The 27810-nt window shown below is 35.4% G+C and overlaps 1 protein-coding gene across 3 annotated transcripts; it reads left to right on the top strand.

Moving 5' to 3' along the window:
- On the top strand, positions 1-27465 carry LOC143179369 (myosin-IIIb). Of its 3 annotated transcripts, none has more exons than XM_076378567.1 (16): positions 1-71; positions 16587-16921; positions 17314-17595; positions 18215-18799; positions 18916-19307; positions 19398-19726; positions 20021-20527; positions 20618-20904; positions 21368-21642; positions 21776-22143; positions 22221-22328; positions 22829-23085; positions 23154-23362; positions 23474-23554; positions 24212-24379; positions 25551-27465. In XM_076378567.1, the coding sequence occupies exons 2-16, from the start codon at positions 16589-16591 to the stop codon at positions 26563-26565; spliced, it is 5196 nt and encodes a 1731-aa protein (XP_076234682.1). In that variant the 5' UTR covers positions 1-71; positions 16587-16588; the 3' UTR covers positions 26566-27465. The 3 variants fall into 3 exon arrangements, with proteins under 3 accessions (XP_076234682.1, XP_076234683.1, XP_076234684.1); XM_076378568.1 differs by having other exon boundaries at positions 22868-23085; XM_076378569.1 differs by lacking the exon at positions 23474-23554.
- Positions 27466-27810: the final 345 nt, after the last annotated feature.

Here is a 27810-nt window from a genome sequence, read left to right on the forward strand (position 1 = left end):
GTCATGTTGCAGTGAATCTTTCTCTTTGTGAGCGCCAGGGACATTTGTCTATCATCTAGCCGGCAGCACCGGTAAGCAGCGTTATGAAAGTATCATTGCTTTGATATTTGCATGTATTTTTTATTAACCTTTGGCTAGAGCTTTAGCTCCATGCTTCATTAGGTAGGGTTCAAGCGAAATCTTATTATACTTTAATGGGGTGGTTGGAAGGTGGGAGCTGTTATAATAGTATCTGTCATTTGATATCAAAGTAGACGTATGTACTCTGAAGAGTTGTTTGAATAGATTTAAATAGACTTAAATAGCTAAGAGTTATTTTAATTGATTCAAATAGAATTAAACGGCCCTAAGAAGTGTTAACAATTCTTAACCTGTTTAAATCTATCTAAACTTTTCGAACCTTGAATTTTGTTAAACTTTTAGAAGATTAGAGTGAATAAGGAAAAATTGCTCTTGTCATTGAAACAGCTGTGTTCTTGAAATTTTAAGAATGTAATTATAATAAAAAGAATCTGAAATCTAGAACCTACAGAGTTAAGTTTAAGATTCCTTTGTGCCTAGAAACGAGGAAGATGTCAATTTACATCAAATTCAATGATTTATAGTAATAGTATTCCGTCTATATTCTCACAAAGATCTTACACTGAATTAATGAGTGTATACGACAGTTTATACAAGTATTTGAATAGTGCACGAGGATTAAATAGTGTAACGTCAGTATGTACAATTTACAGTTTTCCTATGAAATTTAAATCTGTTCGTAACATTTACACATAAAAAACTTCGAGACTTGTCTAATGAAGATAATCACGATTCAGCTAAAATATAAAAACTAAAATTTCATTGCGTCTTTAGAGCATCATGAAATGCAAATCGCAAACTAACTTCGACTGAATGCCAAAGTGCACATCATTTAAACATCATAAATTAATAATTGACACGTGGAAGCAGTCAGCGATGATAGTTTTGCAGCGAAGCGCGAATAGTCCATTTAAAATAATGCGAATTCTATCATGGTGCATAGATACTGTGTCTATATTTAATGCATTATGAACGAAACGGAACCTAATATGTACTTTTAATACTTATTTGTATCTCAATCTGCGGCGCAGGTAATAATTAAATCGTTCCGTGATGTAATATATGAAAAACGATGCGAAAATTCGATGAATTTTTCGCCTACAATTTATCTCAGTTTCACGATAATGGTTTAAGACGATTTTTACTTATTACAGTGGTCATTTGAATATTACAGCATGACGATTGCGTTATAAAGAACATTTTGCACGCCCAATAGCGTTTTGAATTAATTTGCGAACACGTCAATTAAAAATAACGCACGGTCTGAAGCGATTCGATGCAATCGCTCACACCATGAAGCGTGAACAAGAAGAATATATGGAAGATCGCATTAGGCTATCAACTTAAGAGAAGTTACGAGAAATTAAATTTCGTTTGAACTAAATTGATGAAGTTGATAAAGTCGAAAATAGAGATGCAATTTAAAGTGAGTTCAACGAAGCAAATGCAACTTTTACAAAGTGGGCCATGGAATAATTACCCCTAGCTAAAGAAAATTGATTAGAAATCACATTTCAGTGAAAGAAAAGTGTTGAAACAGATAGGGAGCAACGATTAATTAAAAGTACGATTATCAAGAAGTAATCTACACTAATTTCTACAAGTTCTACTCCTTTCATTCAAAATTAAGTGTTTTCAAAAAAAGTATATTGTTCAAGGGAATAATATTCTCTTATGATATTATACAATGCCCATTCCCCATAGTTATGTTTTAAAAAGTAAGACCTACCGATGATTTAAACTTCTTCCATATTCCTAATGCTAAAGACAATTCAATCATTCTATACTAACAAAGTACAAATTTCTTTCTTCTCTAAAAAAATTAAAACTCAGCTCACGTGATACTTTCAGTTACACAATGTTTTCCACGAATTACATTTGCTCAGTCAAACAAATCTGCTATTAAGACACACAGAACATATCGGTGGGATGATAGTAATCCCTTTCTTATAGACGCTTATCAAAATCAAACGTTCAAGAGTGATCAAGATACGCGGTCACTGTCTTAGGTTAATCTCTCCAAGCAGGCCTCAAGTACGTTCAGTCACGGTCATGAAGGCGTGTACGTTGAATTCTGTCAGATAGAAAGGTCAAGAGCGAATTTGGATGACTACACAAAAGCGAACATCGGCGTGATTCACTGAAAGACTGGGCGAATTGCTATATAGGGTATTCTCCATACCACGCATGTTACCGCGATAGCCAATGGAACGAGCTGTAAATCGACTTGCACATTAATGTAGGACCCGAGAGAGTATGTACCTTCTGGAGCACCACACCCAGAAACGAAACTCGTTCGATTTAAGGACACGCTGAATGCTCAACTACTACATTGTCGTAAAAGTTAATGCCTCGTTCAGGGATTTCTAGGACGTTGCAAAAAAAAAGTCGAAATTCTGAAAGTTAAAAAGAAACGCTTGCGTGTTAATAGCCAAATTTGCCACAGACTATGAAGCAGAATAACCTATTCAAATGGAAAATATTGTTGTTATAGTTTCGAAGATAAAATATGGATATTTTAGAGAACATCTCGAGAACATTTAAATCATATATAATATCACTTCATATCGTTGTATTATTTGCACCTTTTGTAACAATGAAAATTAAACCTGAGCTATATCCATAAAACAACACGGAACTCACAAATACAAGAAATAAATTGCTGAACGAAATTGTACTGTTTAAGAAGATTAAAAACCATTTGAGTATCATTTTCATCATATCGCATATTTACTTCAAAAGTGACACAACTTAAGAAATGTTGATTTTCGAATTACGATCATAAAACAGCTTGGTATGAAGTATATTTTGGTAAACATAAATTCTTGAGTTGTGTCACTTTTGGAGCGAATGGACGACACGAACCACAGTCTTAGTAAAACAGATAGATATCTCAATCTTCATAATTCACGTGCTCCAGTTGTGACTTTGGAACCAGCGATCAGAAACTTTCTGACGTCGAATTGCCAGTCTTAAGAGCGCCGATCAAAACCTCGTGTGCAATTTACTTTCATGCCACGCAATTTAATTGGTTACCATTGCTTCTTGAAGATTAATATCAATATGTCAACGCACGTGGAGGTACCGTTAAGCCTGTGCACATGATCAACCATCAGGACTACGCAAATGCTCATCACGCGTCAGTAATTTAAAGGATATTTCAATCAGCTGTATCGTATCGACGCAATAAAACGAGTAAACGCAGGAAGTTTCGAATTTTTACGATAGCGAGCGTATAATAAAAACACACACAAGATGGGACAGGGTTTAGCAGTAGTCAATCTGTCAAGTGTTCGAATTTACAAGAGCTGACTCTGAATTCTTCGTTCACGAGGTAATACCTCGTGACGTAAGCGATGGTGTACGCAGAAACGAATAGTCACATAAATGGTACAATGACCACTAGAATGTGACTGTTCATCAGCGATTACGCGAACCTTATTGCGGGACAGAAGTGCATAGAACAAACTTATTGCTTGCGAGGAAATAATTACGTAAGAGAAAGCGAGACGTTGTGTGCCAGTCGGTCGTTTTGACGGAGGATTTGGGCAATTGGCGTTAGCCATTTAAGAAAAAGGTACACACGGTACAATTCTCTTCACCTTTCTTTGCCGCTCGACCAGACTTTCGCTTGAAAGAAGCCAAAAGAAGGAACGGGAGAAACTTTTATTACGTTCCTTATATAATAATAATTTTAACCATATCTTAACGTCGCCTGCTCATTAATTGCTCGTTTAATTCCTATCTAAAAAATGGAAAGTAGATTGTCTGGATAATTAAGAGTGGGTACTTTGCAGAAATTTTGATAGATTTATCAACTCGATGGGAAAGATGAATTTGGTGCAATGCTGTGCAAACATTTTATCCTATTACGTTAATCTAGGTTTTTCGTGCGCTTCGTTGCACTCAGGAAACGCATTTCCACTTCCTTTGTGATTGGTACCGACGTGACTAGATTTTCGCGTGATTTGTAGAACGCGATTTCACGATGCGATATGGATTGCGTCAACAGATGAGAAAAAAGGAGCGCAAGTTAATTAGATGGGTTACACACGAATGAAACCGTTTTTAGCATAGCATTCAGGCTATGTAACAAGCATATGTAATTGATCAGAAATTATTGTGAGATTTACAATTCTAAATAGATGTAATAAATAGATATTCTTTACAACTCAATTAGAAAGCTATGTTTCCTGACAAATAAAATACAGTAATAGAAAATCAAATGCGATGAAAATGAGATGTATTATATTTAATTATTTTTAAATATATGATTACAAAAATATTGTATAAGAATTTGATCAAGGAATGATCCAATCAACGAATTAACTATTTTTACCGGTTTGATTAAACTAAACTAACGAAGACGAACTGAGACAAAATCTTTAAATGTTTTGTAACAGAAAAGTCACTTTCGCAGCGAAGCTTCTCTCTCGAGAAGATTTCTTTTCTCTAATTGTCTCTAATTATAGTCTCATTTGAAGAATCAACAAGGAAGAAAATACATTTTCTGAGAATGTACTACAACTTTTCTTATTTCGTAAGACGAAGAACCTTTCAGGTTCAGAAAAAATACATTTCAAGTGCAGAGCTTATAATTCTCACATCACAGAACTTATTAACAACACTATGTTTATTCTGTGCAAGAATTATTATTGTTATTTTAATCTCAAATATTATAGAAATATTTTTCTACGCTTAAATGGTTCAGCTTTCTCGAGTTCAAATTCTTATAACTACTATTATATTCACCACAGTTTCTACTTGTATTGAGAATCGAGACAATCGAACCAATTAAATAGAAGAAAGCGAGCGATCCTGTAGTTCGATTTGTTCTTCGGTCGGTTCACACGATCGTGACGAATGTCCAAAGAGGCATGCTTTCACCGATTTCAGTTATCGATCCTTTTTATTTTCCGGTGCTTGGTACGCAGAGGTAGGCCTTCCGTTTTGCAAAACCTTTACTGTACCCAGCGGAAATAATTTCAGATGACACATTCAGTAACTGTAGTAACGATAAAACTGTGAATTACGATACAAACAGTCATCGTAAATTTATTTTTTATCCATTTCTTTTATGATCACAAAATTAAGCGTTATACTATATACTATCGTGAAAAGTCGATATACTATTATTAAAAATTATTTTCTATGACCGTATTTTATGTTTAATAAATAACTTATTTTTCTGTTTTGATAATATAAAATAATTTATCATTCCCGACAGGAAACTTCAACAGTATTTCTTAATAGACAACTTTACAATTTATACGAACAGAGAACCAATAATACTCCTTGCACGAAACTAATTTGCATAATTTATAGCGGACTAGATTTCATAAAGTAAAAGCACGTGACTTTTACTTATAGAATGTACTGAAGTGTAAAATTTCGTAAACTCGGTGAAGTGTGAAATAGAATATTTTTATAGCAACAATCAACGTAAATTTCAGAGTGATATTTGTAATGAACTTACTAATCTTAAAACTGAAACATAAATTCCCATATGCTCTTCAGTCGTAAAACACATATAATTTTATATTCTTTATTACGGATAAAAAACAATTTCCACGTATGATTTCCACTATTTTATTATATTAAATTCCGCCTTGAGATAGGTATCATGAGGGATGTTAATCTCACATATTCAACAAAAGTAAGTTCCATTCAGTTAATCGAATGATTTGAAAGGCCTAGTATTCTCTGTATTCTTTATTTCATATCTCTTTAAAGCTATAGCCAAGATCTAAATACTATGGTTGAAAAATAATGCATAGGCAAACACGCTTTCCCTTTGGAAAAATTTATAGTGGAAAAGAGAAATTACAGTACGATACATACAATTCAACATTCCGAACAGTTTTTACATTCAATTTGCATGAACTTTGATCGTAGAATGTTAACAAGAAAAAAGAAACATGTGTTGCATGCAGAATTCATTTCACGGGCAGGATGATAGGTATATTGTCTAGGGGTAATACATTATCACAGTCTCCTGTATTGCTATTGTTTTAATCCGATACTAGTGCATACGTACACCATTAATTTTTATGTTCAAATTCAACATCAGCAAAAATACAGAGACCATATAATAACGAATAAATATTCATCACGAAGAATTGAATCGTTCTCTCAACTTTCATGAACTTGTCGACATGTCAAGTTGCCTCTGAGAAGTTTACTACTAAAAAAACGTACTGAAAGCAAAATCTGCAAATCAACCGTTCAGCTCTGAATCCTACTGACGACCACTGCTTCCTTGAACGCAGTTCGACTCTTCCGCAACTAATTATATCTCCCACGCCACTTTTCTTGTTGTTCAGTGCACTGTCGTTCACGGGATAATTACATGCGTCTCACGCCACGAGTCACTTTTTTATCTTTTAAAAAGCGAAGAGTTATATATATACACAGTTGTCACTAGTCTGTCAAAATGTTGCACTTCAAATTGTAACTTAACGATTGAAACCAATTATCACTTAATTGTTCTTTGCTTTCGTTTCGTGTTGAAGTTGAAGTATTTTGTGAAAACAAGTGCAAATTGCAGTCGTTGCACTTTAGATCTCCAAATGACGACTGCAATGCAATTATCAAATACGTGAACATTGTTCACTTTCATTTTGCGATGCACAGCTCGAATTATTTTATATGAACGTGAGTGTCGCAAATGATAATAAATTTTTCTTTAAATATTTCTTCGATATGCTAGTATTTATTTCTCTTCTTACATAGTAAGTAAATGACTCAATAGTTAATTTAAAAAGGGCTACAGCACAGAATACCTATCACGTTTTTCCTTTTGTCTCCCGTTTCCCTTTCACTATGCTTCAACACTAACGTGACGCATTCAGATCACCATAAATCCTCGTTCCTTCCACTCTACTTAAAAAGTAGCCGTCCCACGTTAAAAATCAAGTCGAACCTAATTAGAAGCTCGCACAATAACCCATCAAGTGATCGGCAAAAACTGATTTTGAACCGTAGAAATAGATCAAATGAGGAAGCAGAAGAACGGTTCCTCGATCCATTGTCCCAAGGACCCGTGAGTATTCTCTGACATTGTTCAACTTACTTTACTGAACGAGCGTGGGCACTTGATTTCCATACAAAAGCGTCGCGATTGCATTCATCGAGTTTTCAATGATTAAAAACGAGTAATTACGTCCGTGTCTCACCTCGTAGGAAGTGTGTTGCGCAATTTACCAGTGATGCTGGGTCGGTTCGTGACATGAAACTAGGATCAGGTTCAATTAATCCTAGAACTACGAATTGGATTTTCTTAGAGCTCTGGACGCGTGTAATAGAGCGATGCTTCGTGGTTCGTTTGGAAATTTCGATCGTTAAAAGAAACGAGTTGCGTTCACCTCCTTAAGGAGCCACTCTTGTCGAGCAATGGCTCGTTGGATAGCTATTCTAGGCGGTCTGATTATCGCCACGGCGAGACAACGATGAAACGTAATAAAAACAGTTGCTGAAGATTTTCTCAGATAACTCTGAAACTTTGTGGCAATTTGCAAACACGTTTCTATGTGTTTCAACAAATTTTTTTTCTTAAAGATACTATATTACTATATTGGCGGTTATGTTCCAAATCTATTAATAGATTGTGAATTATTCTGATTACTAGAGCTAACATCAATCTCTTTAAAAAGATAATTCTTCTTTTTCATTTTTCGACAGTTCTGAGCTTAATTTTTTAAGATAGCTCCTTTTTAAGCTGCGCACATAAATTATAAGAATGCAGGGTTCAAGGATTTTAGAAACAAGAAAAAGAATTTTTTATGACGTCAATATTATAGTGACTCAGCTCGTATACTGTTCCGCTTGCTATGTTTGATAACAGATACTGATCCAATAATACCTGTCGGATGGTATTCGCTTCAATGTTAATCGCAAGGTCTATCGATACATCAAATACTTGAACACATTTTTTGAGATCAGGTAGTAGATTAAGTATTGTATTTTTTAACAAAGATCAATAATGAATTTAGAAGAATGTCAAGTTCTTCGACTTAAATTTTGAAAACATTAAAAATGAATAGATACCATATTAACGAAACTATCTTTATAAAGTAGAATATCCAATGATAATGTGTTTTCTAAAAAAGTGATTATACTGATGATAAAATTTTAATATCGATTGGCATAAATACTCATTTGAGAGATGTTCGTCTCAGCGAATAAAAAACTTGGTTCCAAGAAAATCGCATTTGACGAAAGCAAAGTAGCAGAAGCCTGTTTCATTCGCGAGTAAAACCTAAGCATTACTACATAATTTGTAGCACGTATTTGATAAATATAGATATGTTCTTATATATGCAGTTGTTAGGCTAGTTGTAATTCTATTAAGGAGAAATATTTGTATGACCTAACGAATTTATATAAATTTCCATATGGATATTACCAATGGCTGAACCTGTTTCGTTTCGCTCTACCTAAGAACTCATAATTTCATGAGTCTTTAAAATATAAGATCATTTTTTACAGATACATTTTACAGATTCAAAAGCCACAATGAACATTTTTAAACGGTTCGATTTCTTAAAAGCACATTCAAACAAGAACTCCTCCCAAAAGCTCGTCTTAGAAATGTACGAGACAATTTGCCTTGTCGTTTTTCTCGGCTTATTAATCAATCAGGTTTCAGCAACAGGTGAAAATCTCGACATTAGAACCTCATTTATCTGATCAGAGATGTAGCATGGTTCCACGCTACTTGCTAGAACCGTACGAAATTAGAACGTACAGTCTCGAGAACGTAATTCGATGAAGTGTATCGTATATCGACGTTGTATTTCTTCTCTTGTAACATTCGGAAACTGGTGTACCGTGAGTACGCGGATCTGATAACATCGAGAGATCAATTATCGTGGCTATAAGGCTGCTTCGATATGTTGGAAATTATCTCTATTGAATTTTTTCTATCATCTGGAGAAAGCAGCGAAAACCACTTAACATTACAATTTCCTATAATTTTCCTTTATACGAAAAATTTCAGGAATTGGAAAGAAAATTAAGATTTTTTATTCGTACCAATTGAAAAGAAAATTACCATCTTTTATTCGTACCACGTTGCCATATGGTGTTATCTAAAAAAAATCGCAAACTTCAAACTCATTGCTCATGTACTACCTACGTGCAATAATTTGCCATAATAGTTCCTCGATTTGTTTGATAATATCGGTGAAATTTAAAACAAGTGACATCACTGTTCAATAACAATACAATTGTTCACGAACTATTTCATAGGTACTATTGGAAGGATTCACGGTTCCTTACGGATGATTTAAAAGAAACACAATGCCCACATTGGTGCGTGACGAGACGAAAGCAAACAGTGGTCAAAGGTTGGAAAGTAGGGCTTCGCGTTATCGTGTGGAATTAGCACACTTTTACGGAGTCACAGGTGGCAACGGCACCGAAGCGAATTTTACGCATCCTCCGAAGTGTTCCACATGTCTCTTTGTTGCCATTTTACACTATTTCAATTATGCATGTGTCTTATATAACTAAAAAATAAAAGCTAATAGAAAATGTAATTACTGTACAAAGGACGTTCCCTATCAGATCCTATTCAGTGTACTTATACTTTTGAAACATTTTATAGAATTGAGATACCAATCTTGAAATATTATGAGATGATTTTACATATTAAAACAGAACTAAAATCAAGAATGATAAAATTGTGTTTGGAGCTTTATTCCACAGTTATTAATTGTTGCAAAATATCTAAGGTTCGCGTGAAATATGTCTGACATAGGACGTATTCTACTGCCGATGTACATTAGCCAGGTCAGACATAGCGAAGTCAGTAGAATAAGTCTCCAGTCAGACATACTTCACGCGTGTTTTAGGAGTTTTCTCAACAATTAATAACCCGAAAACAAAGCCTGAAACGAAATGTCTGTCTTCATTTTCGTTTTATTTCAGCTTGTAGAATCACCCCTCAAAATTTTTGATACTTGTTATTGAACATCCTGTATATAATTGCGGCAGAGATATAATATAGGAAATTGACACATGGAATGGAGACTCTCCTCTGGAGATATAACCGAATGTAAACAGAAGAATGTAAACCGACAACAGTATGAAACATATTCACTTCATGATATGACGAATTTCACGACCAGACTATATTTCTACGATGATAAAACCTGCCTCTGTTTTTTTGCAAGAATTTGCATCAAATTTTAATTTCTCAATTCCGCACAACTCATTGTATACAATAATGAATTCATAAACCCAAAAAATTTGTAAAGCCAATTCATCGTGACGCACACGATTTCAGAGACGAATTGCTCTGCGATGAAAAGCATAACGGAAGAAATTGTTATTTGCAATATTATGACGATTCACGACTGCAGAATTTTCTACCTCCTGAAGATTCTTATCGTGACACGGTCACTGTATTTCGTAAAAAACAATTGAATAAGAAAAGCAGGATGGCATAAAGAAAATTATTCGATGACGACTGTCATGGTACAAATCCTATATGGTCGAATGAACCAGTTCGAATAATTTCAATATTTACCAACGAAATATGTATTTCTCGTCTACTGGAATTAATATTGCAGCCCCATTCTGCTCTGACAAACAGCAGGTATCGATTTCGAGGAAGCACGATCCGATTTTACGTAGCGATGAACGAGAGAGGAAAAAAGCAAAGCCACATGAAAAGAGACAAGGGGAATCGAAGTCGGTCACCGATCGGTTTGCGGAATCGGCCGCGAAACCGCTGCCTACATATTGAATCGCGGTACAGTGCAGATTAGTGATAAGCAGTCTGCGAAATGCACATTACCGTGGAATTTAGATAAACGTTTGATTTATTCCTTAAAGATTTCAAATATTTTATACATTCTACATACCTTTACATAGTTTACAGACTTTGCATTTTTCTGCGCTTGTGTTCCATGCATTTATTGTAGGTATATTGCATAACTTCTGTGATAGCTTAAATATTCGATGTATGTTACTCACATGTTTTGTACATATCTATGTAGTTGTAAATTTTGTACATTCAATGCACGCATATAACACTATTTTAAAAGAGATTTTATCTAAGAGAATTCTTTATCTAAAAAAATAGGAGAAAAACAATTACGTGTGTGTTGAACCTTATAAATATCAATCAAGACTTAAATATGTCCTTCCTATTAGTATTTGATGATTCTTTTAATCATAGGAGTATTACACTACGCAAATTTGACGAGTACGTAACGTGATGATATTAACATCATTGATGGCACACATTATCCCGTTATATCGTCACGGTGTGTGAATCGAACAAAGATCGCGAAACACGACGGTTCCGTGAAAGATTTACATTTTAATAAATCAATGCCAAACGAGTAGTAAGAGTCACTCAGTAACGCTCTTGACACTCGTTTCCATGCTTAATACGTTAATGACGATATTAACAAGAGAAGATGCTTAAAGCATCTTCCTCTAACCTCTTTTAAACGCAGCAGCGATATAGAAGCCTTCATTTATAATATCATGTTCTGAAGAACAAGAAAAAGAAACTGATAAGTTAATCTAAATCTGCTAAGTTCCTAGAAAGTAGCTGTACAAGATTATCGAACACTATTGGATAAATTACTAGAAAGTGCCTCAAAATTCTCAATTTTCTTGAATGTTAGAAATCGACACCAAGTTTTTCTGGTATGTGTATGCAAGGCATTTCACATAATTAGGTTCCTAGTTATACTTAACTGTAACTATGAAACTATTCGATATAAAAGTGATATCATGAGGCACAATTAAGACATATTTCACTCTATGCTAAACACGCTTAAAATATTCCAAGACTAATTCCAGTTTTTGATTTATTTTCAAGAAAGCATTAACGTATAATTTCCCAGAATTAAAATTCAAATATCTTCCAAATGAACTATTCTTAGCTTTAATAGTATTTTAATTTTGAAAATACTTAATTTTGCTCTATGAAAGTTTATTTTTAGATTATTACACATTCTTTACTCTAAAATTGGTTATTCTTTATCCCTCTTAAAAGTTAACCATTTTGGATAATTTGTATGCCCGTGTGAATTCCGGCACGATCAAGGAGTCATCAACTTCCCTGGAAATAAGATTGCACCGAGAGCAATTAGCATAGAGAACCAGTTTACAGGGCATTGTTCACCACACGGCATGGTTTAAACATTACGTTGAAGTGGTATAGCCATTGATGGTACGCACTACACCGTTAAATCGTCACGCTGAAAGGATTAAAACGGCGGAACCACGTATAACTGCGATTAGAAAAGTCTCTGACCTTTCACTCTATTTAGTTCGTCAGTTAACTGACTTTCAATTCAATTTTACACGATAAGACATAAGACAAATGCGTAACCTAAATAACTATTACAAAGAATATACCGTAAACTATAAATATTGATTACATATTGAGTACAGCATAGTTATTAACTATATCATAGATATGATAAATAAAAGGTAAAACAGAGCATTCAGTCAATACTGCCCAACTCTTTCATATAGTACATAACAAGCTTACAGTGAAAAGATTCTATATACTCAATTAATTTAAACAATAAAGTAACACGATCTCGAGCAGCCTTGAAGGCCATCATTTAACTACAAGGCGCCGTGAAAAGGAGCAATCAGAATCGATAATAGTTAGTAACGAAACGCTCATAGCCAACACCACTGGTAACCAAGAAGCCACGATGTTCATGATTTCGTTAGCTTATACACCACCTAATGTGGTTCAGTCAAGTATTGTCCAAGGCAGCTGGTTGTCCTGACGCAGCTGCAGCAGACATTACTTTACAGGCGGGGTGGTCTCTAAGCCAATTTCACGTTGGGTTTCCTCGCTCTAATACCCATCTCAACACGTGACTAGCCCGCACGGCGATTGGTCATTGTTTACGATTGGTAGGCTCGGAGGTATCGAACCGGGAAAGTCATCGTCAAATCGATTGTTCGCTGTATCAGAGAAACGAAATCCTAATCTGTCTCACGACCGAGTTGGCGATACTTTCGAAACTATTTTATGGAAAATTTACATATTGGGGAGCATCGATCTGTGAAATTAACAGGATTCTTGCGTTCTAGGTTGAACACGTTGATTGATTGTTATTTTCAGGGAATAACTGTTTTAGTACTTTGTCTGCTGTCAGAAAAAATCAAGACGCGCATAGTCAGATTAATTTTAAATAACAGAATTTCCATGTAGATATTTCTTATTCTGCATTTTGCTTGAAACATGATTGTAGAACAGAACCTTCAAGGATACCTTCACATACCATCTATTCTACTAATTCGAAAATAGCAAAATTTGGAGTTGTGCCATTGCTACGAGAAATGAGTAAGTAATATGGATGAGATGTTCGCCAACAGAGTTTTAAGAAGAGTTGGACGAAAAGTATGTCTATGACTGAGTGAGAATCATTCCATGGTACATATTAGGCTATCGTAAAAGGACTTCCTGTTGTGTTCGTTGGTTAGAGGAAATTTTCATGAAACAGAGACTACACTTAGATTATTTTCTGTGTAATTAAAAAAATGTTTTCTAGGAAAATAGGTGGAATACAAAACGCTCTAATAGCAGAAGAGTTTTAGTACGAAAGTTGCGGGAATTCTGTAAAAAAGTATGAAACCTGGTTAGAGAGAAATTCTACTGATCCATAAAATCGATAGCTGGCTGCTGGAGTTCAGAATTATTTAAATGCCGTTTTCATTGCAGAGGAAAAACTTTATTCAACCAGATATATAGGAGAAACCTTACAATCTGTTTTAAGAAATTTCTCCGTGGTATGAAATAGAAAAAACAATGTTAATACGAATAGAAGAAACTTAATGTAGGTATTAATTATAACAACAATACGGGTAATTCATCTTATCAGTCGACTTGAAATTTTTCAATTACTTCATTTGAATTATATCAATAATAAAATGGAAAATTCGAAACTGTTGTAAATGAACTTAAAATTTTTTAAATATATTTTTAAACTCTTTTATAGAAACATCAAATTTCACTTCCACGAAGAAAACCATTACAAAAGTAAGCTATTCCTCGTGATATTAACTCATCAAAACCATTCTTTCAGTTTGATATGGAATTTACATATAATCTAACACCAATCAGAATGCGGAATTAGAATGTTACAAATTGTTTCACAAAAGTAAAATGCAAATGAACAGCTTTACATTTGGCATACTTCACGCCTTTGAACATGGCTTGATGATAGCATAAACTAATTATAACCTGTGCGTGTTAACTTTACAAAGTCACGAGATTGTTCTTTTACTTTGATGCCTCCTTACATAAATACATCAAAGCAACAGGAAAATTATGATCGGAGAACGTGTTTTAAGAAATCCTACAATTACCGTTTTTCTCTTAACACACTGTTCTTTTTTATATTTAAACATCACTTTAAGTATCCCTACGAAATCAAATATAATTCTTATGCAGCATTTTGAAAATGTAATCTGCAATAATAGAAGTGATCGAGAAATTGATGGCCAAAGTTACAGTCGCCACGTCAAGTTAAAAATGAATAACAAAGATTCTAAAGCTTTCTCCTATTCAAACACTATATATTATGGACTATAGCTGTCGCTCATGATCCATAAATGTCCCGTTTAATTTCGCATTACAAAATGTCATTCGAAACCACGAGGTGGCTTCGATCCTTAGGTGGCTTCATCCAGTGGCGTAGACCACCCGCTATCATATCTTAAATGCTTCGTTATTAGATCATTACTAAATTAAAAACATCTTAGCTTTCAGTGTTTTCACCAAAAGGAAAAAGTCAAGTAACATACAAATTTTAGATGCATGTATGTAGAAAGAAATTAACTTACCGGAAAGGCAAGTGACTTATTAGTCTTAATCTTAGTCTAACAGACTTATTAATGAATTGAACGCATGCTTGTTATCGGTCTCTTTAGATGAATATTTCAGATTGACAACTATTTTCTATTCTTTAACAACTTTATCTCGAGCTTCTGATAAATACTCTCAATAAGTACTTATCCATAGAAATAATATGTGAGATCTAGGAGAAAACTCCACACAATAATAACATAATTCACAAAAAATTATAATAATCCTTTTGTCATGCATTCTATACAAGACAAACTCATAATAAAAAATAAGCCAAAGAACGAATTATGCTAGTGTGTCCTGTTACCACGAAGTACTTCAATGTAGGAAAATAAAAAAAAGAAAGAATGTAATTTTAAAAAGACAAAATAAGATGTACCAAATCCATAGACAATCACCAAATAAGATAACATCAATATGAGTCGAATCAAAGTATTCGCAAGGATTCTTCATCGTAACGAAGAATATCAGGTTCACGATGCATATGTAAGGTTATTCTAGTTATTGTGGCATTAACATCAAGATTCTGAATTAGAATGACAGAGGTACACATGTCGCAATCTTCTTGAGAGACCTATTTCTGAGAACCGAGCAGAAGTGCGCCGGTCTTTACCGTACCTCAATCCTATTAAGGGGTTAACAGGTATCCGGTTAGAAGAGACGAACGACCCAGTCGTACCTCGTATCTGGTCAGGTGAACAGTGTCCATTAAATATCAGTGGCACTTAAATGACGCATCGAGATTTCTGAAAATCGAGTCGTGAGCTGTTGCTATTGAAATGGGTGATATAATCGGTTAGTAAGGTTCCATATAATCAAGAATCCTGTCGATTGCCAATTTTTCGAAAGTGTAGTGCAAATTGTATAAATAAGTCTAATAAAAAGTCACAGAAGTTAGTTGGCTATTTTGTTCAGCGCTGATCGCAAAGTGTTTAATATTCAGATTATAGTGAGCGTTTACTATTTCATAGAAAAATCAAACAGAATAGAATAAAATAATTTGTAGCAACTCTTCTAATCGAGGATACTAGATTTTTATATTGATATTATTTTTGTTTTATTTTACATGTGTTTAGAAGAATAACGAAAGCAGTTTGCTGTATCTGTTCGATTTTGCTGAAGAAGGACCTCGCCAAGCGTAAATTAAATTATTGTAAGAGGGTGTGCTGTTACGTTACATAAGCGACCTTGCTAACCCAGGCCTATGTTAATTAGATTATAAGCTTGATTCAGCGATTCAGAAATGAATATTTATTTTTCAGATAGGGATCAAATATCGTTGCATTCTCGCGTTAATTGCTCATAACGAAATTGAAACTGAAGTTTACTTAAGTCTCGAACGAGTTTAAATTGTTCTACACGTTTTCTTCGACGAATAGTTGTCACTGCAGAATTTAGCTATGACAACTTTTCTTCTCGTGGTTTACCGCAACTTTCTATGAGACTCGATCCTATATAGGAACTGTTCTGATACTACAATTCCACCTGTCTTCTATAAATTTACCAATAAATGTAACTGATGAATCAACGTCAACATAAATTTCTATTTTATTATCCAGAATACTATTCTACACTTAAAGCATTTCCTACATGTTATAAAACATTTTCTATATACTTCCAAATATTCACAAGACGTAATCTACTGTTACAGAAATGACTGGTGGCGGGACCAACATGGCGTATCACGGTCTCAGCCAGCACGTAAATTTCGACGTGATACCAGATCCCGGTGATCGTTTCGTTTTGGAAGAGTTAATTGGCGAGGGAACGTACGGAGAGGTCTACTCCGCCCAGTGTAATGAAACCGATACCAAAGTTGCCATCAAAATACTGGAAAACGTTGCGGATAACATCGAAGAAATCGAGGAAGAATATCTCGTGTTGAGGGATTTGAGCCTTCATCCGAATATACCACAGTTTCACGGCTTATTCCTGAAGAGAGCGAAGCCTGCCCAGGAAGAGGATCAATTATGGTTCGTTATGGAGGTATCGTCGCGTTAATTTTCGTCTCGTAACACAGGAAAGCGGAACGAGTACACATACAGAGATACTATTTATATCTTTTAATCTCTTGAACTGCAACTTTATGATCCTTTATTAAGCTATTTGTATCAAATTGTAGAAAGAGTTTAACAAATTTGTATGGGTTATATTACAGATAATTTTAAATTATCACATATGAACATTCTCCTAAAAAATAAGAAACTGCGTCACATTAAACGAGTATAATTAAAACACGAACAGAACAGTTACAGTCCATATTCTACTGGAACAAAATGGTACAAATAGATTAAATTATGAATTGCCCAATCTAAATTTTAGGAGAAATTGGAACTACGTCGAAACGAATGCGATCTGCAGTATTGTTTCTATTATAGCTATGCACTGGAGGGTCGGTGACCGATCTTGTCCAAGGTCTAAAGAAGAAAGGAAAACGTCTAACGGACGACCAAATCGCTTACATCCTCAAGGAGACAGTAGAAGCATTAATTTATTTGCACAGCAATCACTGCATGCACCGTGACGTTAAGGGGCACAATATTTTGCTCACCGAGGAGGCACATGTCAAATTGGTCGACTTTGGCGTGTCCTCGCATCTTGCTGCCACGCTCGCGAGGAAGAACACATCTGTTGGCACACCATACTGGATGGCACCCGAGGTAAAAAACAACTTTCACTGAAGGATAATATCATATTTATAAAACAACTTTTGTCTGATAGCCTATGACGATTTTCATACACTATTGGAAAGCTCTCGACAACACGAATAAAATAAGATTATATCGACATCAAACTTTGATGATGATCATATGAGTCTATTTTTGAAAATGACACTGTCCATATTTAACCCTTTGAACTCGTATCACGTTTTGTTTTTAATTGCAAAATAATATTATATAAGGATCATTTTTTAACCTTTTATGGGATACATTATCTATCAACAATAAAATATAGATTCTAGGCAGCACTTAATGTTCGACATAAATACGAGATACTTCAAAAAATTCTATAATTCTAGACATCAAAGTAAGATGAAATTTGTTAAATATATGCGTTTACAGAAAGCAGTTACTTTTGAATTTCATCTTATTCTCACGTCTAGAATCAGTCCTTTAAATTTCTCTCCACCCATGGCCGAACATCCTTCTAATAATGAAATAAAATAAAAGTAAAAATAAATTAAATAACGTTCATTAAAGCCCTTGTGGTATAAGATTCGCCATCTTCCTTGCTTCGCCCTAATTTCATAAACTGAAATCACAAATGATCCTCGAACAGGTAATAGCCTGCGAGCAACAGTTGGATTCCTCTTACGATTCACGATGCGACGTATGGTCAGTTGGAATCACAGCTATCGAATTGGCAGAGGGCGATCCACCTCTTTCAGAACTGCACCCCATGAGAGCATTATTTCAAATTCCTAGAAACCCACCACCAGCCCTCAAAAATCCAGACATTCACTCACCAGAACTGGTGGACTTCATCACGGAATGCTTGGTCAAAGATCTCGAGCATCGACCCTTTGCCAGTGAATTGAAAGAGCACCCTTTGCTCATAAACGTGGAGTCAAAAGTGGAGAACATCAGACAAGAGCTCCAAGAAGAGATTCATCGACAGAGGACAGACGGTAGAGTTCACAGACAACCAGAAGTGACTACCAAGCATGGAAAATTAAAGACTGACCGAAAAACAAGGCCAGAAAAAATGTACATGGACGACCTGGCTGCTTTGGATATGCTATCAGAGGATGGAATTGTCGAACAATTGGAGCACAGATACGAGCAAGGCCAAATATACACTTATATCGGAGATATACTTGTGGCTGTGAATCCTTTCACAAATCTAGGCTTATACACAGGACTAGTAAGTACTTTTTTTTTTACATAAAAAATGGCAACTTATGATATGATCGTTGAACTGTCTGGAGCTTGTAACTATCTTTTTGCAAAGTAATCCATGAATATACGTCACTACTGTAGGAACAAAAAAGGTACAAAGGTCAAGCAAGATCAGATAATCCTCCTCATATTTTTGCTGTCGCTGATGCTGCCTACCAAGCGTTGTTACATCAACGACAGAATCAAGCGATAGTGATCAGCGGTGAATCCGGGGCAGGAAAAACGGAAAGCGCGAATTTGCTGCTGAAGCAGCTCGTTTATCTGAGCAAAGCACCCAATCGTAACTTGGAAGAAAGAATTCTTCAGATAAACCCGATAATGGAAGCTTTCGGAAATGCCACAACTGGAATCAACGCGAATTCATCAAGGTTTGGAAAGTATCTGGATTTGACGATGACTAAAGGCGGCAAAGTTACTGGAGCCAGAATATCCGTGTACTTATTGGAACAGTCTCGAGTCGTGGCTCAAGCTGAGTGAGTAATCCTTGTAATCGACGTACACCGCTTTAGAAGCCATAGAATTAATTCTAATCAGAAATATTTGGATGTTACATGAAATTACAGAGGTGAACGCAACTTTCATGTATTCTACTATATGTATGATGGTCTTGAAGCGGACAATCGTTTGTCAGAGTTCTATCTTGACGGGAACCTTCGCAAGCACCATCGATACTTGACAGATCACAGTGAAACGTCTCAAACCTACATCGACAAATTCCAGCAATTAAAAACTGGCTTCAAATTGTTAGGGTTCCAAGATAGCGAAGTAGACACTGTTTACCGAATTCTTGCAGCTGTGTTACATCTTGGAGATATTGAGTTTGGGGAAGTAGCTAGCGAAGACAATACTGATAACAAGAGTCGAGTAATTGATACTGCTCCTCTTCATAGAGGTAATCAATAATGTTCAGTCTTATCAGCTTAATGTCTCTAACTTAAATTTTGACTAGTATTAATATAAAGAAAAACAGAAACTCTCTCAATTTCTTATCTCGTTTCCTAATCTTCTTTCATTTTTAACTGAACCAGTTTTCTGTATATCAGTGTTCTGATAATAAGTGTTTGTTAGGGTATTTTTCTTTAGCTAAAAAGGTTTTAAAGACATAAAGCTGGTTCTTGAACATACTTGTCCACTATTCCTAACAACTTCCAGCAAAATTCGTCACGGCCCTTGAACTATGTTCTAGTTTCGCAATTACTCGGCATCGAAGAGAACGATCTTTTGGAAGCTCTGACATCGAACTCGGTTATGACGAGGGGTGAAACAATCACGCGAAACAATACAGTGGCCGAGGCCTGTGCAGCAAGAGATGCCATGGCCAAAGGCCTTTACGGTCGATTATTCGATTGGATGGTCAACCAAATCAATTGTTTGCTATGCTTCAACCGTTCACCGAACTATGAACCACTGGCCATTGGTTTACTCGACATCTTCGGCTTCGAGAATTTCCCTAGAAACTCGTTCGAGCAGTTATGCATTAACATTGCCAACGAACAGATACAGTATTACTTCAATCAGCATATTTTCACGTGGGAGCAACAAGAATATATGGCGGAGGGAATACCTGTGGATTTGGTTGAATTTTCGGACAATAGACCAGTCTTGGACATGTTATTAAGTAAACCTATGGGTCTCCTAGCTCTATTGGACGAGGAAAGCAGATTTCCTAGGGCCACAAATAAATCCTTGATTGGTGAGTTTGAAACATTGGTTGTTTAAGTGTTTTCGGATTTTGCGATAAATAGGTTGTTGTCGACGCGTGAAATTATTCTAATTGTTACAGAGAAGTTCCACAACAATATCAAATCGAAGTTCTACGTACGGCCGAAATCGGACGCGGTCTGCTTCGCAGTCCATCATTTTGCAGGACGCGTGGTCTACCAAGCAGACGGATTCTTAGAGAAGAATAGAAACTTCCTGCCTCCTGAAGTCATTCAACTGGTTAGACAATCGCAGTATGATATGGTTCGCTTCCTGTTCCAATGTCCGATCACGAAGACTGGTAATCTCTACTCAGCTGTTCATGAGACTGACTCGAAGAGATTGTCACAGTCTAATCAGAACACGAAGGTACTTACTAATGCAAGTATTTAATAGATACTTGGAAAACCACGAAACTCTGAAATTATCTTGTGATCTCTATAAAACAGGCGTAAGAAATTGGCAGATTTTCCTTACAATGTTTGTCTAATACATTAAATTAGATCTAAAACATCTACTTAAACTCATTAAGACTAATATAGAAAGAAGTTGTGTACTTCTAATTACCCACCAGATTATATACATTACAGTACTCATTAGTAGACTCAGAAACATAAAGATATACAATTCTCGTTCCATATACTCTCTAATTTTGTAAACAATTAATAAGTTATATTTATTATTAGAATCTAACTATACACATAAGGTATGTAGAAATATCTTTGCAGTAATCTGCTCACATTCCAGCGCTACAAACATATATACAATTCATTTTTCGCAGCTAATATCGAAGTTTTGAAGCGATCTACAGTTTACCGTTAACTTATTACAGGAACGTTACTCCAGTCGAGGATTAGCGTCTCAATCTAGAGCCCAGCAAACTGTAGCAACGTATTTCCGGTACTCGTTGATGGATCTATTACAGAAGATGGTATCAGGATCACCACAGTTCGTACGTTGCATAAAACCAAACGATTCGAGAAGTCCACGATTCTTCGACAAGGAGAAAGTCGTAAAACAACTAAGATACACTGGTGTACTGGAGACAATAAGGATCAGGCAGAATGGCTTCTCACACAGAATACCATTCAATGAGTTCTTGAAGAGGCACGTATTCAAATTGTTATTTTCAGGGATATTTTAATGTATCTAACCAGAAACTCTTTTCTATACTTTCCAATTTTTGTGTTGAAAAAGGTTGAACGGTCCAAAGATTGTAAATAATGTATTTATATTGTAGATATTGCTTCCTGGCATTTGGTTATGATGAACGAGTGGTAGCTAATCGCGATAATTGTCGACTTCTGCTTGTCCGTTTGAAGATGGACGGATGGGCGTTGGGCAGAAGCAAAGTTTTTCTTAAATACTACCACGTCGAGTTCCTCTCGAAAATGTATGAAGAGCAGCTGAAGAAAATTATCATGGTCCAGTCATGTGTTCGTCGATGGCTCGCCAGGATCAGATTCAAGAAGCAAAAGTGGCAATTCGCTGTATCAGTTGTCACTTTACAACGTCATATTCGTGGCTGGCTGTCGCGGAAACATTTGTTGGTGGAAATGAAAAAGAAGCAAGAAGAAGAAGAGGCTAATGCCCTACAGAAGGCACTAGGTAATTATAGACCCATTATTAATAACAAACTATTAATGAATTGAACCAAAATAATAATTGGAATGTGCTTGGAGTAGAAGAACAAGCAGCTAAACAAGCTGAGAAAGAGGCGAGAGAACAAAACGAGGAGGATGTTCCCAAAGAAGAATTGCAAGAGGACGATGCTGCTGTCATCATTCAAAGTCGTAAGTCAAACAAATGTATCTACTAAATAAAACTTTCTACAGTAGTTCGTTTGATAGGCTGTAAATAATCTACTTTGCGAATTTCTAAACACGATAAAAGCATTAAACCTAATCCTTTATACATGTTTTTCAATATAATCTGCAAACTAATTCAGTAGTTACTCATGACTTCGCTATCAATCTGTTGGATACAATAGACGTAAACATTTCGAATGAAAATAGAAACGGGAAATCAGTCAATGGAAGAGGTACTAGACACTTAGAACTCCTCATTGATTTAGGATACTTATAAATCAATTTCTATTCCTGTACTTGCGTTTCTTGTAAATAGCTGTTTACTTTCTCAAAGATATGTACACATATATCGTTCACAACAGACTGGATTAATTAGTCTCCAATGACAGCAACACAGCTTCTCACACACCCGACCTTCACATGGGAATACATCTTCATTAGTCCATTTCCTCATAGAATAAACCATAATGTCCTAATCCTCGCAGACTTCAGAGGCTACACCATACGCAAACGTTTCGGTCTAGAATTGGAGGAACGTTTCAAGAGAATCCTGGACTACTACGACGACAAATTTGAGGCGCATGAAGCGTTGGTGCGGGAAGGTTTGAAGAACGAAGATGCTGCGTTAATTGTCCAACGATGGTACAAGAAAGAAGAAACGGATCAGAACAGGAGGCCATCAATGAAAGACAGCGTGCATTCCAAATTAAGGCAGGCTGATCTCATACAGTTCTCTCAAAACGTAAGTGAAAAAAAATTGAAACGATTCTTCGACTTATCCCTCACTTTTAATCGATTATCTCGTTAAAGGTCCACCTGAAGAATCAGGAAGTGCATAAGAATCTACGTCACAATAAGCCTGGTGTACGATTGGACGACATCGAGGAACCACCTCCAGATTATGCTCGTCCCGAAGGATTTAACATGGTACGACCTATTATGCAATACCGAAGCGGCAATCAAGTGGAAGGCGAAGAAACCATCAAATATTATCGTGATTTGAGAAACGAAATGAGCAGGTAAATAAATGGAGTGTCCTATCACAATCTATTGCACGTTTCTACTTTATCTGAGCGAATGGGAAATTCGTATGCTCAATTTTTGAATGCTTTTGGCACTCGCATCGGAAGTGGTTCGGACTTCGAAGACGACGAAGTTGGCTGGGACTTACCGTTGATACAGCTAGAAAATGACCTTCATCCTTTGTCGAGGTACATTGAAAATTTCAGAGAAGTTTTGAGTAGAATTTCCAGCTATAAAACTGTATTGAAACAAGCTGCCTCTGAAAGGGTTGCACGCTTCTAGTGCTTGCCAGGCTGAATAAAAACGCTTAGTCAGTATGGGTTCGTAAATCAATTCTTGCAGGCTGAATACAGATTTATCATTTCGATAACACGTATCAAGGTGTTTGTTGAAGTACAAAATTTAATACGAACGTATACAGTGTATATTGAAACAGCAAATATGTCTATTCTAAAAAATTAAAATTGAACTTATTATTGAAATACAAACTTGTTCAATGTAAATTGAGCAATATTTGTTAGTATATTCATGTACAGGGTATTAGCAGTAATATAGGGCATTTTCTTAGGATCGATTCTAGATATCAGTCTAGATAAAAGTCCTTCGAGTGAAAGCTATGTGCTGATGCAACATTCAGGAAGTTGTAAAAATGTAGCCATCGAACCGCTGAAAATTTTGTAGTTGCCCTATTTTTGAAGATATAGATACGTATTAAAATGTCTTTTTCCAAGAAACCGTATACTTATATGAGAAGTTGTAACATAGGATGCATATTGGTAAAGCGTGTATCTCGATTGATGGCTCAGTTTGTTATAGAACTGCAAATGAAGTGTGCAATTTTGTAGGAGTCGAATGGGTCAGATTCTGGAAGTGAACGCCGAGAGGAGAGAACGTTTGGAAGCCCAGGGCGATTTTGTGATAGCCCCAGAGCAACAGCTCTCGGATATATGGCACAAAGCTTTGAGAAATCCGGCCGAGACGACGCAACAGCAAGGGAACTCGGGCAAAGTGGGGTATGCTCAAACTCTGTTAACAATTCAGCTACTTATAGTCCTTCTTTTTCTAATCCACTCTGAGAGTTCCTACTAAAATTATGAACACCCCCCTAAACGATTTATTAGTGTCATTTGCTTTCTTCAACTTTGACACGTTATTTCGGCACTAGGTAGCAAAGTATCGGTGAATTAATAATCGCAACATAGTGACCGAGTTACTAATATTTCGTTGTGTTTCTATATTTTGCCAGAGGTATCATGGCAAACTTCCAGGTAAAATTATAAAATTATGCCGTCCGTAGATTATATTATACCACCCGAGGGATTTAACTTTATTTAGAAATTTTTGATGTAGTTACTACCTAAATATTTATTCAAGAATGTCAATTTTACGAGTATGAAAGATTCAAATAAGAGGATCCTAAACGAATAATATAAGTAAATTGATTTTTTCTTTATGAACTATTTACGGGGTATTAGAATAGACAGCACTGTCGTAATAGAAGTTCGATTCATTGTCAGACCTGGGCAGGAATTACTTTAAATAGAAAGAACAAACATAGAATTATTTTATTATTTGTTCTTTAAAGGTGATTAAGAATCACTTTTTATTTTATTCATGTGACATAGATAAAACAATGGGCAATGCTCTATTAATGAAAAACTCTAGTTAATAACTAATATTCACCTTGAACATTGTTCTGATTTTAAATTGACATAAAAAATAAATCTATCAAAGTTAGTCTATTAACCAGTTTACAATTGAAATGTTTTTTAGCATTTGGAAAGAGTGAATATTCAAACATAATTATAATTAAACTACTACTTATTGTTTGTATATTGTATATTATTAGGTACTACAAGTATAATTAAATATTGAAATAATTCAAGAAAAAATCATTTATGAAATAAAAAATAAAACAATGTAACGTCTTCCTTAAATAATTATTATGAAATAATGCCCAGGTCTGATTTGACTGCGTATTTAAATAAAAAATGTTCTTATTAAATCTACATTTTTCCTATTAAAATGCACCATAGTGAAGTGAGTAATTCAATTCGAGTACCTTAACGCGTAGATAATTAAGTTACATGTTCATTTTCAGTCTCCACTTATCAGCCAGTAGCTTTGAAGATAATAATGAGGTACATCGCCGCAATTTAACAAGAAAACGTTCTTTCCTTCCAGTACAAGGACTAATCACGTGCTTAACAACAAGCTGTGGTCCCCTGAGGGCTACGCGCAACGTAAACAACCTGGAGTCGACTCTTCGAATATCAACGATCCAAATGGCCTACGATCCAGATATGCCAATAGACACGATGCTATAAACGAACATCGACAACCCGTCAACAGTCACCAGCGTGTTCTCAGCGGATGTCCTGTAAACGGACACCGAAACAATATGAAACTTAATGGCCATTCAAATGGGATAAATGGTCGTCCAACATTTATTAACGGACATGTACTATCGAACAATCGTCAGAATCCCGCGAATGGACACGATGCCCCAATTAATAGCCACTCGAATCATGTAAAAGAACATGTGTCAGTGAACGGTCATGTGGCCAAATTTAATGGACAGGCAGCTTACAGTAACGGATATCGAAATATCCTCGATGGCTGTCAGAATGGTTTGTACATTAACAAAATGGTCGCCAATGGGTGGGTTAGTCAGAAGGATGATTCGATTGCAGCGAGCAATGGCTTGAAGAATACCTCGAGCGATCGAATGAAAGGAATCGCGGCCATGAAAGAAAATGGTAACTCGGAAAAAAGTCGACAAACTGTGGTAGACAGTAAAAATGGAGTGAATCGATCAGTTGCTGGTCAAAATGGAGTGAATCGGCCAGTCGTTGGTCAAAATGCAGTGAATGATCGACTGGGTGTTAAAAAAGAACTAAGTAAAGATGCGTTTGGTATTCCAGCTGACCTGCGACAACTTCTGAGGCCTACTGTTGTCCAAAAACGACCAGAGATTATCAAGGTTGATTACGATCCAGAGGACATCAACGGACCGTATAATTTTCGGCAGCTGTTGAGGCCAGCCGAGTATCTTCCTACAGAATCGCTGAGGAAAAGGAAAGGGGGGCTAGCTTGTAATGGAGTCCAAGCGGCGAAGGATAAAGTTCCTGAGAAACACGTGAAGAGAAGAGCCCCGTTGGCACCAAGTCAAAATAAACTTGTCAACGTGAAGAAGTAATGCTACGAGATGCCTGAACATTCAAAGTTTCTTACGGCAGATGTGCAAATAGAGCATTTCTCAATAAAAAAGGGAGAAAGCAGGAAAACTGATCAGCACAGTGATCGAAAAGTCAAAGTGTTTGGAGAAAAAGGTTCAAGATTCTGGGTATAGTATTGCCATAGACACATCAAAGTTCGTGAACTAAGCTCATTCATATGTCCTTCGTTTTTCAATTTTGGTCTAGATTACACAGATTATTTTTTATTCTCATTCTTATTTGAGGAATACCGCAAAGTTCTTTGTTAAATTTGATGGGCATTACAAGGTTTAGAAAATGTGAACCTCTTTTCTTGAATACTATATAAAAACGCAGTGTTCATCGTTTAAAAATTGAAAACATAAGAACGTACGTGTAACTTTATTTGTTTCAACTAAAGAATTAATTTTTTTTTAAGAATTCATAAAATCGTTTTAGTTAGTTTATGTTAACATATTGATCGACTGCTGCTCCCATATGAAAATGTGTTTCAATGATAATCTTTAATTTAGAACTAGTCATGTGTAGCTTTATGAAAAACTTAGATTGTGTTCGATAGTGTTAAAAATGATTTTGTTTACAACGATTCGACAATACGTATCGACCGTGTATCCTAGTATTTACACTAAAGAGAAAGAACACGAAATAATTATATTATTATGACAAAATATAATTCATCCTTAAGGATGTTTATTAGTGGTTCACCTCGTTAATGTTAGTAAGTACATACATATATCGAAAATACAGCTTGTATATAAAATTGTCATAGAAACAGAAATGAAAATATATGAAATATATATGTTCCGTTTTAGTCTACTAAGTTTGTTGTATTACTCACTTCAACGTGTATAAAATAATTATTAAAGTAATTTTCCTTTTGAGTTATTTCTTTTAAAATATAATAATATATCAAAGAATTTTCGTACTTTGATACAAAATACTTTGTATCAATATATTTACGACATAAAAAATATTATGTATTTATACTCAAATTATTTAATCAAAAAGTTAAATTTAATTATCTTGTGTTACTTCGTTTACAACATATTCTTTTTCAATTATTTTTTTTATATAAAAACTGCATATAAAACTTTACAAAAAATAGCTTAACTAACGAACATAATAGTCAAAACAGTTTGATAAAATATATAATATTGTGTACTCACGTTGATTTGAGCGATTTAATTCATTGCACAGCAAATATGCACCTTGCATTTATGAAAATC

The sequence above is a fragment of the Calliopsis andreniformis genome, chromosome 5 (genome assembly GCF_051401765.1).
Source record: "Calliopsis andreniformis isolate RMS-2024a chromosome 5, iyCalAndr_principal, whole genome shotgun sequence".
In the NCBI taxonomy this organism is placed as follows: Eukaryota; Metazoa; Arthropoda; class Insecta; order Hymenoptera; family Andrenidae; genus Calliopsis; species Calliopsis andreniformis.